Raw genomic sequence first — 17,327 nt, 5'->3', positions numbered from 1 at the left:
CATGTTGTAACCTATAACTGTGGCAGCAGAAAACTAACTGCATTAACAAACATGTTTTCTTCAATAGACATGAACTCAGAAACTTCTCATGGAGGCAGATATTTTGTTTCCTATAATAATTTATCTTGTTTTCTTATTAAAAAGTAGTGCTTAGGGGCACCTGGGTGGCTCAGTCAGTTAAGCGTCCCATTCTTGGTTTCGGCTCAGGTCATGATCTCATGGTTCGTGAGTTCGAGCCCCACATTGAGCCCCACATCAGGCTCTATGCTGGCAGGGTGGAGCCTGCTGCTTAGGATTCTCTCTCTCTCCTTCTCTCTCTGTGCTCCTCCGGTGTGTTCTTTGTCTCTCTCTCAAAATAAATAAATTTAAAAAAAAAAAAGTAGTACTTATCTATGCTAGAAAATTTTCAAAATACAGATAATCAAGAAAAACATTACGATTACAATCCCACTACCCAAAGATAACCACTGTTACCTTGCTAGGTCTCCTTCCAAACAGTGCCCATATGCACATTTATGAATGCCGCAGCAAAAATGGGATCCTACTGTACACACTGTTTCATAATCTGCTTAACATCTTTTTGTGTCAAAAAAAATCACCACAAATATATTAATAAGTGAATAATGCTATTGTTGGACATAGAAGTTAATCCACTTTTTACCATTCTAATGCTGTAATAGTTATCCTTGAATATACTCCCTTTTCATATTCATGTTTTTGCAGTTACTGTATAAACTCCCTGAAGTGGAACAGAAGCTCAAAGTGTAGAATTAGTTACAAAATCGCCTTCAGAGAGGTTATGCCAACTCAGCCCTATGTGATGGGTTACATGCTAGTGTTCCCCCCAAATTCATGTGTTGAAATCATGACCCCGGCGTGACGAATTTGGAGGTGGGTCCTTTGGGAGGTAATGAGGTCATGAGGGTGGAGCCCTCATGACGGGATTAGTGCCCTTCTAAAAGAGACAGACCTTGCTTCTCTCTCTCTCTCTCTCTCTCTCTCTCTCTTTCTGTCTCTCTCCCTCTCTTCCTCTCCACCATGGAAGGAGATGAAAAGATAGACAAGAAAAGATCTTCACCAGAACCTAACCACGCTGGTACCCTGATCCTGCATTTCTCAGCCTCCAGAACTGTGAGAAATCAATGTTTAATGGTTAAGCCACCCGGTATTTTGTTTTTAAGTTTATTTCATTTACTTTGAGAGAGAGAGCATGTGTGAATGGGGGAGGGGCAGAGAGAGAGAAGGAGAGAGAATCTGAAGCAGGCTCCACACATCAGGGCAGAGCCCAACACAGGGCTTGATCTTACAAACCATGAGATCATGACCTGAATCCAAGAGTCAGATGCCCAACTGAGCCACCTGGGCACCCCCAGTCTCTGGTATTTTTGTTATAGTAGCCAGAGCTACGATACCTTCTACTGCCGGCTCTAAGACTATGATTCTCTGAGAGCCAAATACCTACACAGGAGGAACAAACCAGGCACATGCCACCAAGGCACCTTTTCTCCCCCTATAACTTATAAGATGGCACCGTCTGGGCCTCCCGTGCCGGTTTATTCGTTCATTGTCCTATGTGCCAACAAAGGAGGCAGGATGAAATGAAGTCCTGAGGTGGTCCTGGCAGGATGTCAGTCTCTGTGGTGTGAGGCCATCTGGGGAACTGCTGAGCCAGTGAGGGTGTGTGTCCCCGTGTGTGTAGTGACGGATCTCACAGCAACTCCTGGGGGAAAGTATTATTTGCTATGGGGTCTGGTTTGAAAATTATGGTGACACATAGTTTTTCTTACATGATTTACAAGCACAAGTATTGCATCTTGTCTGAGTCTTGGGCTTGTTTGTTTTTTGGTGTGTGCATCTCCCATCCCTAAAAACCCTGATAAATAAAGCATTTTACAAGAAGCTAACGATAGTCTGTTGCCATGAATTATAAAACTGTTGTTACCGAGATGAAGGCTAATTAAATTAAATCACTTGTTTTTCAAACAGAGCATGCATTATGGAAGGAACATCTGCTCCCTCAAAACACTCAGAAGTTTATCTGTTCATGGGTGCTTAGGGTCCCTTGAGCTGAGTTCTTGAAAATTCTCGGTGTTATGCTGCCACCTAGTGGAGCTAAAAATAGTTTCCAGACGTAAAAATACCAAGCCTGGGTGGCTCAGTCAGTTGACCATCTTGATTTCATCTCAGATCATGATCCCATGGTTGGTGTGTTTGAGTCTCGGGTCATTGTGCTGACAATGTGGCGCCTGTTTGGAATTCCCTTTCTTCCCCTCTCTCTGCCCCTCACATGCACTCTCTTTCTCTCAAAATAAATAAACTTTTAAAAAAAGTACCAGGCCACCAAGATACTAGGATTCATATTGCCTATTGGCATTGCCAAAAACAGTAGTATCTTACAATTATAAAGTCAATATTTGCTTTACAGTTTACAAGGCCTTTTACATACATGGACTCCCTACTTAGAGCAGATACCGAGATTTCATTTTGGGGGGGTCCATTCCTGGTGAACATGGTCTTTCAAGAATCTTTATTCTCCCTCTTTCCTACTATTCTTAGACATTTCCTCCTTCATTCTTTACTCTTCTGACTTACAGAGGGTCAACTCCCTTGGCAAAGTTCAGCCCTCATATTACCAGAACCCAAGAACCCTGTGATGATATTGTTTCTCACAGAGCATAACTGAGAACAAGAGTCAGCAAATTATGGCCCATGGGCCATATTCCACCTGTTGCCTGTTGCTGAACTACCATTTATTGGCACACAGCCACACCCACCTGTTTATGTAGTGTTCGGTGGCTTTCATGCCACAAAGGCAGAGCCAAGTTGTTGTGAGACACTGTATTGACACAAAGCATGGTGACACGAGGTGTGGTCTACACTGAAGTGTGAGTTCAGCAGATTCCTATGCCCTGGGTGGTACAGGCATGACCTGCAGCCACTACACACTTTGAAGATCCAAAAATCCTGTCCCAAGAAAGAAAAATGCTGCATGGTATTTGGAATTATATGTGGAATCTTTAAAAAAGGAAAAATTTTTTTAAAAAAGACTCAGAATCTAATGTATAAAATGGTGACTATAGTTGATAACACTGCGTTGTGTCACTGACATTTCCTAAAAGAATAGAATTTAAATGTTCTCACCTAAATAAATAAATAAAGTGAGGTGATGGGTGTGTTCATTAATTAAATGGAGGGAATCTTTCACAATGTGTACATATATCAAATTACCACAATGTACACGTTAAACATCTTATAATTTTATTGGACAATTATAACTCAATAAAGCTGAAAAAAAACAATTTCTGTCCTCTACTGTCCCTGGCCTCGTGGGACTCTTCTCTTGGGAATTCCCATAATTACCACACCAAAACCAACCAGGTTTTATTCACAGTATGTCCCTGCAGTGGATCTCCGTATGTTTCGTGAGAATACTTTGAAAGCTGGTTTTATCATCCCCCAAAAGTAATTTCTACATATATACATAAAATATTCCTCTGGAGGAAAAAAAAAATAGGAAAAATAATCAACAACACATGAATTTGAGTGTTAACTTTCCTTTGTGAGCAAAGGTAACTGTTCATAAAACTATGAGTCACTCAAAATGAAATACCAACACATTGAAAAACATATTTGAGAAATTCCAACCACCACTAGCTTTGATGAAGGCAATCTATCTCATTTAAAAACAAATAATTAATGGGGCGCCTGGGTGGCTTAGTCGGTTAAGCATCCGACTTTCGCTTAGGTCATGATCTCGCGGTTCGTGGGTTCGAGCCCCGCGTCGGGCTCTGTGCTGACTGCCAGCTCAGAGCCTGGAGCCTGTTTCAGCCTGTGAATCCCTCTCTCTCTGACCCTCCCCTGTTCACACTGTCTCTCTCTCTCCCCTAGAAATAAATAAAACAAAACAAAACAAAAAATAATTAATTATAAAAAGAAGCATCTTAAGTGATTGGCTCACTTCATTTCTTTTTTTTTTTTTTTTTTAATGTTTTATTTATTTCTAGGAGAGAGAGAGAGCGTGAGCAGGGGAGGGNNNNAGGCTCCAGGCTCTGAGCTGGCAGTCAGCACAGAGCCCGACACGGGGCTCGAACCCACGAACCGCGAGATCATGACCCAAGTGAAAGTCGGACGCTTAACCGACTAAGCCACCCAGGCGCCCCTCACTTCATTTCTTTAGGGACGGGACTGAGTTAATCTGGAGGTTTTATCAAAGACATTTTTTTGAAAGTTTGTTTATTTACTTTGAGAGAGAATGAGTGCGGGAGTGGGGGAGGGGCAGAGAGAGAATTCAAAGCAGGTACTACACCAGCAGTGCAGAGCCAGATGTGGGACTCAAACCACAAACTGAGATCATGACCTGAGCCAAAACCAAGAGTTGGATGCTTAAGCAGCTAAGCCACCCAGATGCCCCAGAATTTTTTTTTTCATTTGAAAGAGTGAGAGCGAGGGAGAGGGGCAGAGAATCCTAAGCAGGTTCCACACTCAGTGCAGAGCCTGATGTGAGGCTCAATCCCATGAAACTGGGATCATGAGCTGAGCTGAAATCAAGAGTCAAATGTTCAACGGAGTGAGACAGCCGGGCGCCCTATCAGAGAAATGTCTTATGGTTCTCCAGCAAAGATTCCCAATGGAAAATTAAGGAATGGAGGGGTGCCTGGGTGGCTCAGTCAGTTAAGCATCCAACTTTGGCTCAGGTCATGATTGCACGGTCCGTGAGTTCGAACCCCGTGTCAACATCTCAAAGCCTGGAGCCATCTTCAAATTCAGTGTCTTCCTATCTCTCTGCCCCTCCTCTGCTCGTGCTCTGTCTCTCTCTCTCTCAAAAAATAGTGAATAGACATTAAAAAAATTTGTTTTTAAAAAGAAAATTAAGGAGTGGAGCTTTCTCCTTCATGGGTTAGAAATCTCTGGTCACAAAGACATTGTGATATAGCATTATTAACCTAGAACTTCTCATCCTTGAACACTTGAGAGTTAAAAATTTGCTGTCTTAGGTATAGTGAACAAAAAGCAGTACATACATTAAAAATTACTTTACAAATGTTTTTCTTTAAACATAGTCTGGTCATAAAGGAACCGGGGGATGGTGCATAATGTCTCCAACGAAATCACACCTGATTCCATAAGCAACGGTTCGAGAATCCAGTAAAGAGCGCCATGGTCTCACTGTCAAATGTCTTGTATCAAGACATTGTGTCCTGGATCACGTTTTGGAAACATAGCCTATGGCACAGGGCTTCAACATCTGCTAGAAAAATCACTTTGACAGTCTGCAGTAGTTTGGCAAGGGCAGAAGAGCTGCCGGTGTAAGGACAAGCTTGCGGCTGAAAACCAGTACCATCTTTCCAAGGCAGAAGGCCTCTAAAGCATTATCCAACACTTGGTGATTACTGGTTGCTGAGTAAAAATCTTAGAGATGGATTCCACGGGGTCCCTCAATGGAGTCCATGACATGGCCAGAGACTGAGCAACATGGCAGATACGGTCTCTCTGCGAAGTAGGAAATGTGGTGCCAGATTCTGGGACTTGTTTTAAGAGGTAATCTTGGATTTTGCTGTGCCCCGGGCTACAAGGGGTCTAAATGAGCTCTCATGGCATATGTTATTAAATACTGATTTGGGAACCACCCTCCAGCCCCACCAGTACAACCCTCACTCTACGATGACCTCTGGGACTCCAAGCTATCCATCTGCTGCTGTTTTGATTTTTAGTAGAGTCCAACCTCTGCTACTTCCACACAAGTGCACAGTCACACAGCAAAGACAAGCTTCGGTTCTCTACTGACATAGTCAGAAAGTCAAGTAGGAAACTGCAACCATGGGAAATACAAACCCAGCCCGGGCATACACGAGGGAACATGGGTGCTGGGTCATTGCTGCTAGCCATCTGGTAACTCCCCTTTGCTGAGGATCTGTGGAAAATGGAAATGCTGCACTCTGCAGGCAGTTATTAACCACAAGCTCCACTAAGACACTAGGATCTTTGATAAGGAGCTTAACCGAGCTGACATCCTGTGTAAGGCTGTGAAGCCACCTAAGGAAGTGCAGGAGACAGAAGTGAAAAGGTCTCTGAGAATTTAGCAGGGGGACTGAAAGGGGACATGCCCACAGATCTGCGATGGATAGAACCCAGCATCACGCCAGCTCAAAGGACAATGGTGCCTAGTGGATCTCAAATTTCTATTGTTGGAGGGTCACTTCTTCCAGGGAATGAACCTTGAGAGTCTTTGACTTTACCCAGCTCTACAAGTCATTCCTCCTCCCCCTCTTGCAAAACGCAAAAGCATGAAGAATTCCATCAACAGATGAATGGATCAACAAATTATGGTATACATACAATGGAATATTATTCAGCCTTAAAGAGGAAGAAGATTCTATCACATTCAACAATTCTGAGGACATTATGTTAAGTGAAATAACCAGTCACAAAAGAACAAATACTGTATGATTCCACTTAAATGAGGTATCCGGAATAGGTAAATTCATTGAGATGGAAACTAGAACAGTGGTTAGGAGGGGCTAGGGAAGGAGGGCAGAATGGAGAGTTACTCTTTGTTCTGTTTGGGAACACGGAAAAGTTCTGAAAACAGATGGTGGTCATGGTTGTACAACATTGTGAATGCACTTAATGCCACTGAATTGTATACTTAAAAATGGTTTAAAAATGATAAAATTTATATTATGTGTATTTTTTCACAAAAAAAATTTTCTTTTTAAATGTTTTATTTATTTCTAGGAGAGAGAGAGAGACAGCGTGAACAGGGGAGGATCAGAGAGAGAGGGAGTCACAGACTGAAACAGGCTCCAGGCTCTGAGCTGGCAGTCAGCATAGAGCCCGACGCGGGGCTCGAACCCACGAACCGCGAGATCATGACCTAAGTGAAAGTCGGACGCTTAACCGACTAAGCCACCCAGGCGCCCCACAAAAAAAATTTTTTAAGTGTGAAACAATGGCTTAGCTTTTAAGGAAACAGGGCTAAAGTAATGTTTAAAAGACTGTTATGAAGTAAATAATTCACATCAGAAATTACAAGATAATTATAGTCAGGGACATTGTAAACAGAGGAGGGGAGCCATGTTGATAGCACCAGTGGACCCCAGTCTACAATCTGACAGTCGGTACCCACATTCTAGACCAATCTCTTGCCTCTGTGGAGGAATGAAGGGAACCATTAGGAATCAACATGCTTCATTATTTAACTAAATATTAGAACTATCACAGGCCGTGTGAATTCAAGACACATATTTATTTTAATTTTTTAAAATTAACTCATTTTTTAAAATTTAAATCCAAGTTAGTTAACATATAGTGCAATAATGATTTCAGGAACTTAGTGATTCATCACTTACACGTAACACCCAGTGCTCTTCCCAACATGTCCTCCTTAATGCCCCTTGCCCATTTATCGCCCCCCCCAACACTCTGCTAGCAACCCTAGGTTTGTTCTCTGCATTTAAAAGTCCTTATGGTTTGCCTTCCTTTCTGTTTTCATCTTACTTTTGCTTCCCTTCCCTTATATTCATCTGTTTTGTATCTTAAATTCCACATATGAGTGAAATCATATGGTATTTGTCTTTCTCTGACTGACTTATTTTGCTTAGCATAATACACTCTACTTCCATCCACGTTGTTGCAAATGGCAAGATTACATTCTTTTTGATCACTGAGTAATATTCCATTGTGTGTATATGTATATAAATGAAGAGCGAATGATATATATGTCTACAGATATATGTGCATATAAATGATGAGCAAATGAGATATATACATATATATGACACATCTTTATCTATTCATCTGTCAATGGACATGTGGGCTCTTTCCACACGATGGCTAGTGTCGATAGTGCTGCTATAGCAGTTAGTTTGCTGCTATAAACATGGGGGTGCAAGGGCACTTATTTGTTTAAATGAAGACCCAGTTCTCACTGAATCATCCACCATAACAATGCAGCATGAAGTAAGACCTCTGTTTAGTATCACATATAAAAGTATCTTCAAAAGTAAGTACCCTCGTTTTATGAAGGTAAGGATGTTATACAGGTAATGACCCAGCTTATTATTCAGTAGGGCCATCTACCTTGTCCACATAAACTTTGACTTCATTTGCTTTTCATTCTGTGCATCATTTAAGGTGAGGTGTGATGTTCTGGAAGAATCATAAGAATTTATCTAGGTGAGGCAGGAGTGGATAGCTAACTCAGATTATAATTTTGGCTAGAAAATGTCACGGTTTTGGAGACTTCTTTTAAATGTATTTGACAAGTTGTCTTAAGAGATTCATAACAACTATTATAATGTGTGATCTGTACACACAAGGTCTACCTTGGATCAGAATTTGGCAGGGGACGGAGAGGGGGTACGTTATAAAGGATATTATTGAGAAAACTGGAAAAATATGAATTTGGTCTATAGATGAGATAATAGTATTGCATCAATATTAATTTCCTCATTTTGATTACTGTACTATAGTGAAGTAAGAAAATGTTCTTCCTCTTAGAAAATACATACTTATGAATTTAGAAGAGGCATTTTACTCTCAAATCTGCAACTTACTCTCCTATAGTTCAGAAAAAAATTCATATATATATATATAAATATACATATTCAGTATGCATATATACATAAACCTAAAGAGAAAATGATAGGAGAAGCACAGTAAAATAATGAGGAATATGGGGGGTGCCTGGGTGGCTCAGTTGGTTAAGTGGCCAACTTCAGCTCAGGTCATGTTCTCACAGTTTGTGGGTTCGAGCCCTGTGTCAGGCTGTGCGCTGACAGCTCAGAGCCTGGAGCCTGTCTTCAGATTCTGTGTCTCCCTCTCTCCCTGACCCTCCCCTGATCCTGCAGTCTCTCTCTCTCTCTCAAAAATAAATGAAACATTTAAAAAAATTTTTTAATAAAAAAATAATGAGGAATATGAGTAAAGGATAAGGAAATTATTTGTACTATTTCAAACTCTTCTGTAAAGTAGTAAGTAACTTCAAATTTTTAAATTTACAAAAATTTTAAGTTGATTTAAAAACTCATTCATCAGAGCATCTGGGTGGCTCATTCGGTTAAGCATCCGACTTCAGCTCAGGTCATGATCTTATGGTTCATGAGTTCACGTCCCACGTCAGTCTCTGTGCTGAGGTCTCAGAGCCTAAAGCCTGCTTCAGATTCTGCATCTCCCTCTCTCTCTGCCCCTCTTCCACCCACACTCTGTCTCTGTCTTTCGAAAATGAAAAATTTTTGAAAAAAAAATTTTAATAAACAAAAAATAAAGAAATAAAAATGCATTCATTGTGCTCCTATAAGCTAAAACAAAGCCCAATTAATACAGTGTTATAAGTTAGGTATCTCGATAATTTTAATATTATATTAGTAACATCACTAAGCAGGAAAATACTCCTTCAGTTCTATGTGATTATAAAAGCATTAAAATCTCAAGGTTCGAAGGGAACTAAGAGATCAAGCAACTCAAGTAAACATCCATGTTTCCCAGTATAACAGCAGAAGAGATTAAATAATGTGAAGAGAATGCAGGGTATGAATCATGAATCAAATAAGATGTTGTTCTACCTTGAACTGCTGTTGATCTCAGCCCAGCCCAGTTTCCATGACACATGAAGCAAAAGTCCTCCAATTAATGTCTGCCACCTGAAAAGGATAAAAGCCAATGTGAATTTAAGAGAGTGCCAAGGTCTCAAAAGCAATCCAGCCCTGGCTGACCCCCTGGCTGACACAAGTATATACATCTGAGCCTTCCTGCAACTCTTTTCTCCCAGTCTCTCCTAATCAGCATCCCAGACCCCTCCTTCCCAACCTGTATTATTCTCAAGTCCAGCTGGACCATTCAGTGCTAACACTGATAATCTTCTCTTCTTATTCTAGACTTTTCCTGAAAATTCTCACCCACAGTCCCAACTTCTCCCATCGCCCTTGCACTGACGATTTCCAAATCCCTATGCCCACCCAGATACCGCCACCCTGACACCCCACAAGTGCCCAATAATAACTTGCCTAAAACATTACCCTGAACTCCCCTTCCTCATCCTGATCATCTTCCTCTACTCCTAATCAGCCAAACCAGAGCCTACATGTCATCCTAGCTCTTCTCCAGTCACCTCCTTCATGTGCTCGCAAAAGCCTATTGAACATATCTCCATAACAGTTCTTGAGTGCCAAGTCTTCCCCATCTCTTCTGCCTCTGCCTAATGCAAGCTCCCATCGTGGCATGGCACACCTAAACCCCAGTACCAGTCCCCAAACTGGTGTCCCTTTCTCTAGGATGGCTTCACAACATCCATTCTTTACCTGCAGCCAAAGGGCTTGTTCTAGAATGCAAACTTCACTTTGCCACTTGTTTTAAAAATGTTTGATTTGGGGCACCTGGGTGGCTCAGTCGTTTAAGCATCTGACTTTAGCTCAGGTCATGATCTCACAGTTTTTGAGTTCTAGCCCTGCATGGGGCTCTGTGCTGTCATCACAGAGTCCGCTTCAGATCCTCTGTCCCCCTCTCTCCGCCCCTCCCCCACTTTCTCTCTCAAAAATAAACAAACATTTAAAATAAAACAAAAAGGCATCATTTTTAAACACACACACACACACACACAGAAAAACAAAGGTGCCTGGGTGGCTCAGTCATTAAGCATCTGACTTTGGCTCAGGTCATGATCTCATGGTTCGTGAGTTTGATTCCACATCAGGTGAGCTCAAGCCCCACTTTGGGTGAACACAAGCTTCATTTTGGGTGAGCACCAGCTCATTGCGGTAAAAACACGAGTCCCTCTTTGAATGAGCCCCACTGTCTCTCTCTCTCCCTCCGCTCCTCCTGGGATTCTCTCTCTCTCTGCTCCTCACTCACTTGCACCCTCAATCTCACTCTCTCAAACACACACACACACACACACACACACACACACACACACAAAATAAAACAAAACAAAATCAGGTGACTGATTCCTTTCAGGTGGCCAGCAGCAGTTCCCAGCCTCTTTTCTGCCATAACTCACTTGGGATCACGTGAGACATTCTTCCTCTGCACGCAAAGTATAGTGGAGCACAGATTATAAAATAAGCATCCCTGGGGCACCTTGGTTTGGCTCAGGTGGTGATCTCACAGTTCATGGCCTCGAACCCTGCATCAGGCTCTGCACTGACAGTGTGGAGCCTGCTTGGGATTCCCTCTCTCCCCTCTCTCTCTGGATTCCCTCTTTCCCCCCCCTCAAAATAAATAAACCTAAAAATCAATCAATTAATTAATTAATTAAGCGCCCCTGCCTCTCCCACTGCACAAAGCAGACTTCAAAATGAGTGAGAGGGTACTGCAGGCAATAACTTCACCCTGTTTCACTCTAATTGCTTTATTTTAGGTGAATCATTCAGAGTTCAAAACCTTATTTTTAGTTATGACTTGAGACACCTCACCACGGAAGCGATTACAACACACCCCCATGTTGGAACACAACAGTTGATAACTGCTGGCCTATGGGATAAAGTCATTTGCAAGTGACACACAAGCCTTCCTGGACCCGCACCCACCCCTCTCCAGGATCAGCTCCCATCCACCCACACAGGCAGCTACATTCCAGCCATAGTGAACAGTCGACGGCCTCGGGAATGTGCCAGGTCATTTATACTTCTAGGAGCCTCCACGCGCTGCCCTCTTGACCCACCGTGTCCTCCCACCACCCTGTGAACATCTGCTCACCCTCTAAGATCCAGTTTTATGCCTCCTTTGTGAAACCTCCACTGACCCAGCCAAGTAGAGCAGATGGATATGGGTCATGCCCTCCAACAGTGTGACCTGGAGCAGTGGCACTCAACCGTATGGCTCTTCCCCCAAGGGGACACCTGGCAGTATCTGGAGGCATTTTTGGTTGTCGTAACGGGGGGTGTAGGAGGGGAGGGTTGCTAACTGGCATCTGGTAAGTTGTAGCCAGGGATGCTGTGAACATCCTACCATGTGCAGGACCAGCCCCCATGAAAAAGGATTACCCAGCTCAAAATGTCAATAGTCATTTGAGAGATGACAGTGGCGGGCGGGGGGTGGGGGCGCGGAGCCAAGCAATTTGGATGAAGATGGTGGACAGATTCTGAAGATGTTTAGGAGGTCCTGGTGGTTAACCTGCTGTTGGGGAAAAAGGAGACAAAGGAATCAAGAATAATGCACAGGTTTCTGGATAAAGGCTACCACTCACTCAAGTGCATTTAAGGGACAGGCAGGAGAAAAGAGAAAGCTCCATCAGGGCAGGGATCTTTCTTGTCTCCAGTGATGTATCCCAAGTGCCTAAAACAGTGCCTGGCACATAGTGCGAACCCTGCAAAGATCTGTGGAATGAGTTACTCTACCCTACCGTGTACCTGCTATGTGCCAGGCATTGCTCGAGGCACTGGGGGCTCTCCAGTGACAAAACAGATTTTAGAAAAACTCTCCCATTTGCAGACCTTACAATTGGCTGGAGGAGGTGCATTCCGTCTGACCCACCCCCAGACACACAGAGGAAAAGGCAATGCAGATGGAGAGATCCTCCTTTCCTACCTAAGTTCCCTAAGTATCTCCACCTGGAGAGAACAGCAAGCCCGTCGGGACCAGAAAGCGATTCCTATTCACCAAAAGAGAAAACAACCTCCCAGCTTTACTGACTGAAATACAGCGGTCCCCCCCTTGCCTGTGGGGGGTGTGTTCTAAGACCCCCCGTGGCCGCCTGAAGCCGGCAGGTAGCACTGAACCACATACATACTACGTTTTTCCTATACGTACATACCTATGACAAAGTTTAACTTATAAACCAGGCACAGCAGGAGATTAGCAACAATAGCCAATAATAAAATAGAACAGTTATAACAATATACTATAATAAAAGCTCTGTGAATGTGGCCTCTCTCTCTAACTATCTGTATTCACCCTTCTTCTAGTGATGCTGTGGGATGACAAATGCCTAGCTGGAGTGGCTCAGTTGGTTAAGCGTCCAACTCTTGATTTTGGCTCAGATCATGCTCTCACAGTTTCACGGGTACAAGCCCCATGCCGGGCTCTGTACTGGCAGTGCTGGGCCTGCTTGGGATTCTCTCTCTCCCTCTCTCTCTCTCTGCTCTTCTCCCACACTTATGCTCTCTCTCTCTCTCTCTCTCTCTCTCTAAATAAACAATTTAATAAAAAATAAATAGGGGAGGCTGGGTGGCTCAGTCGGTTAAGCGTCCAACTTCAGCTCAGGTCATGATCTCACGGTTTGCAGGTTTGAGCCCCTCGTTGGGCTCTGTGCTGACAGCACAGAGACTGGAGCCTGCTTCAGATGCTGTATCTCCCTCTCTCTCTGACCTCCCCTGCTCACACTCTCTCTCTCTCTCAGAAATAAATAAAACATTAAAAAAATTAAAAATAAAAACAAATAAATAAATATAAATGCTTGGTGTCACAGAGCTGAAATGTTTCGCATTATGTCTCAGTATATATTTCACTTACATACATGCAAGTAAACCTCTCAGGTAAATTCCTAGAACTGGAATTGCTGAACTGAAGGATTCAAACTGTTGCAATTTAGTTACAAATGGCCAAAGTGCCATTTACAGATACCGTACCAATGTGTCACCCCATCATCAATGTATGAGAGCACCTGCTTTCTACATCTTCACCAGGACTGGTACCAAATTTTGAAATTTTATTTGGCAACCCTTACAGGTAAAATATGATTTTTCAATATTGTTTTTAATTACATTTTTCTTACAAGTGAAGAGTATCCTTTTTATATGTACAAGAGTCATTTGTAAATAGGGATTTTGGGGTTTTGATATTAAAATCTAGCTTTGGGGCACTAAGATTGCATAATTGCCACTTTGGGGAAATTATTGCTGTTTTATTCATAGTGAATATTGCATGGCCATTTGAGAAGGTGTAATCTCTATTTTCAAGATGCAGTAGTGTTTGATATTTATTAATTGTATTATTTCGCTTTCTGGTACACATATATGTATATACATACTTCTTAATATATAAAATATTATATGTCCTTTTTATATTTTCGTTTGTCCAATTGCATTGTCATAGAAAAACAGTAACTTTGTCTCCTGTTATTTGTGTGTTTCTATATATCCCTAGCATTCCTGCAGTTTTTGTTTGACAAATAATGAGGGCCTATTTAGGCTAGAGATGCTAGAGATTCATCACCACTTTATTTTTGTTTTGAACTACATGCTCCAGCATTATGTGTCCTTTCATTTTTACTAAATGCATTATAACACATCTTTCTTTGTTTGCTTAGTGATTTTTGTCCTGAACCTTGTCTCACAAAGATCACAACTTCTACTTTTTGTTTTACATTTGTGTAATATTAAAAAAAGAAAAGAAAAAAGAGGGATGGTGTGCTCTATGACACATTCAAATGCTATAATAATTAATTTAGGGGCACTTGGGTGGCTCAGTCAGTTAAGCGTCCAACTTCAGCTCAGGTCATGATCTCACTGTTCATGGGTTTGAGCCCTGCGTCCGCTCTGTGCTGACAGCTCAGAGCCTGGAGGCTGCTTCAGATCCTGTGTCTCCCTCTCTCTCTGACCCTCCTCTGTTTATGCTCTATCTGTCTCTCAAAAATAAATACATGTTTAAAAAAATTATAATTAGGGGCACCTGGGTGGCTCAGTTGGTTAAGCGTCTGACTTTGGTTCAGGTCATGATTTCACAGTTCGTGGGTTTGAGCCCCATGTCAGGCTCTGTGCTGACAGTTCAGAGCCTAAAGGCTCACTTCAGATTCTGTGTCTCCCTCTCTCTCTCCCCTCCCCCTCCCAGAGCATGAGCTCTGTCTCTCTCTCTCTCTCTCTTAAAAATAAATAAATATTTTTAAAAAATTTTTAAATTTATAATTAAAACAACTTAGCACTAGCCCATTTTCATAAAAGTTGATAAAGACTCAAAAATAGACCCTAGAAAAATAACTTTATATGTGGTATTAACAACCCACAGGTAAAAGGAAGGATTATACAATCAAATATAAAATACAGGGCTAGTATGTACATTGCCTGTCTGGCTCAGTCGGTGGAGCATGCGACTTTTGATCTGGGGGCTGTGAGTTTGAGCCCCATGTTGGGCACTGAGATTACTTTAAAAAAACAGTGCTAATAGAAATGAAACTAGGGGACAGATGATTTCTTCACATTGTATCACACATTTAAATAAATGGGTAATGATTAAGAATTGAATAAAGTTTTAATGCAATGTAGATGAATATCTGCATGGGCTTGTGATGGAGAAGAATAAACATGAAAGTAATGGTACCAATCACAATCATTAATATATTTGTCTATATAAAAATAAAACAATTAAAAAAAAAAGCTTGAGTGAGGATGAGGTGGGGAAAGGAAAGGAAATGTGAATGTCAGAGTACTCAGTGCTGCTTCTACAACATCTCAACTTTTGACCCAGCTCCACACCACTTTTTCCTTCCATCTTCTTTCTAATAATGGCATCCTGCGAGCATAAGACCACATGCTAGATTTATCTGTAGTTCTCTCTGTTGTTTCATTCCTATGTTTCAGCAATAAATTCTCCGTGATGTCACTTAAAATCTATTTGAATAATCAAAAATAATTATGAACAAAATAAAAAGGCAAAGGACAAACAAATAGCAAAAAAAGAAATTTCTAACAAACATGATGGACAAGTGGTTGGATTTCTTCAAATATAAAGAAGTCATTAAAATAAGAAGAAAAATACTAAACCCCAGTAAAAATAAAGGCACAAATAGACAATTCACTGATAAAAGGGATATAAGTGGATAGCAAACATAAGAAAACTGCCCAACTTCGTGAATAATCTAAGAAATGATAAGATACAATGTGATACCATTTGGGACTCATGAAGTCAGCAGAGAGAGGAAAAAAGAATCATGGTTTGAGTACTTTATTCTAGAAACTTTCACATACAGGATGAGTGACAACGTAAATTGGTAAAACATTTCTGGAAAAGAACTTAACATTCAAGAGGAATACTTACTGAGTTCATACTCTTTAACCCAAATTTCTTATATAGGAATCTATCCCAAAGAAATAGCTAAAAGTTTGACAAACTTGAATACAGAAGCATGTTTGATAACATTATTTTTATACCCCCCCAAATGGAACAGAATTTAATATCCATTAATAGGATGGCTAAATAAATTACAGTATATCTGTTTGATAAAAAAAAAAATCTGTGTAGTCATTACAAATATTTTAAAGAACACTTTAATGATGCATGTCCCACATATATGTATTAAGAGCATAAAAGATACTCACCCTTGGAATAATGTAGGGTAGGTAAATTTCAAAACAGACAGGACATACTGAAAAACAAATAGCATATTAATGGAGATTTTCAAATTCTAGAGAATTGCTACACTGCATAATCAAAGAAAGCCCTATTGAAAAAATGTAAGTACACTCAAGTTTCAAAAAGGCTTTTATCCTTCCCCCCAAAATCACACATGGGGCAAAAAACCCTTTAGTATAACCTTCTAAGTCATACTGAAAAAGAGTGGGTCTGTTTTTCCCCAGGGTCACTGGAAGCCTAACCACCTCTCCGTATGGAATAGAACTGGTATCATCAGCAAATTAGGCCGCAGCTAATTAGCAGCTGGGTTGGTGCTGTGGCCACCCAACCACCCAGCAACTTCCCAGGCCCCAGGGGTGTCAGGTTGGAACTGCAGCCATTCGAGAAAACCAGACAAAACTGTGGACGCACTCTCTTTTCTCAAGAGGCTACCCACTTTATCTACTGTCCGATTTATCTAAAACTCCAACCCCCTTCTTTGTTTCTCTTCAAGCAAGAACTGCATTCTAGTGTTTATTTCCTTTGTTTTCCTTCCATTTGGGGGCCTTTGGCTTTTGCATTCTAAAGGTGGTTGCTTTTGTTTTTTGTTTTTATACTAATACTACTGAGGCATCATAATTTCCCCTGTGCTTTTGCATTTTAAGGATTTTTTTGAAACCAACTTGGCTAAGGTCAACTTGTTTTTCTTTCATGTCTTTTGTAACACTTCATGAATGAGGGGATTGTGTTTTGTCTTCCTGGGTATCTTTTCCTATTTTTCTACTGTTGAACGCTAAGACTTTTTGTAAAGTTTCAAAACCATTAAAGGCTTTAGGCTAGGACTCTACTGATTCTTCACATGATGTAAAAATAGAGTGGACTGGAGTTAGGTAAATTTACATACCTATTCTTTCCCATGGATTAACCTATACAGAGGCCTCCTAGCGTGAGCGCCTAAATGTCACAATTACAGCAAATTGCCTGTGCTCTTCCCCCAAAGTCTGTTTATTCACATAGATCAATGGGCTCCTCCCCACTTTTCCCTGATATTTTCATCCTAAAAC

General features: G+C 41.3%; 1 protein-coding gene across 6 annotated transcripts in view; it reads right to left on the bottom strand.

Annotated features, from left to right (window-relative positions):
• Window positions 1-17,327, bottom strand: part of TMEM241 (transmembrane protein 241) — a 119,749-nt gene that overhangs the window by 98,251 nt on the left and 4,171 nt on the right. For all 6 annotated transcript variants that reach the window (XR_005525597.1, XR_005525601.1, XM_039217637.1 and 3 more), the window contains exons 2-3: window positions 16,251-16,297; window positions 9,564-9,641 (exon numbers count right to left, since the gene is read on the bottom strand). Coding sequence is in view for 4 of the 6 variants with exons in the window: in XM_039217637.1 (XP_039073568.1) it covers window positions 9,564-9,641; window positions 16,251-16,297 (125 nt within the window). In the remaining 2 variants the exon portion in view is untranslated. The remainder of the gene's footprint in view (window positions 1-9,563; window positions 9,642-16,250; window positions 16,298-17,327) is intronic.

The sequence above is a fragment of the Hyaena hyaena genome, unplaced genomic scaffold (assembly GCF_003009895.1).
Source record: "Hyaena hyaena isolate Hyena2069 unplaced genomic scaffold, ASM300989v1 scaffold_14, whole genome shotgun sequence".
Taxonomy (NCBI): Eukaryota; Metazoa; Chordata; class Mammalia; order Carnivora; family Hyaenidae; genus Hyaena; species Hyaena hyaena.
This window is presented reverse-complemented; position numbering and strand designations above follow the sequence as displayed.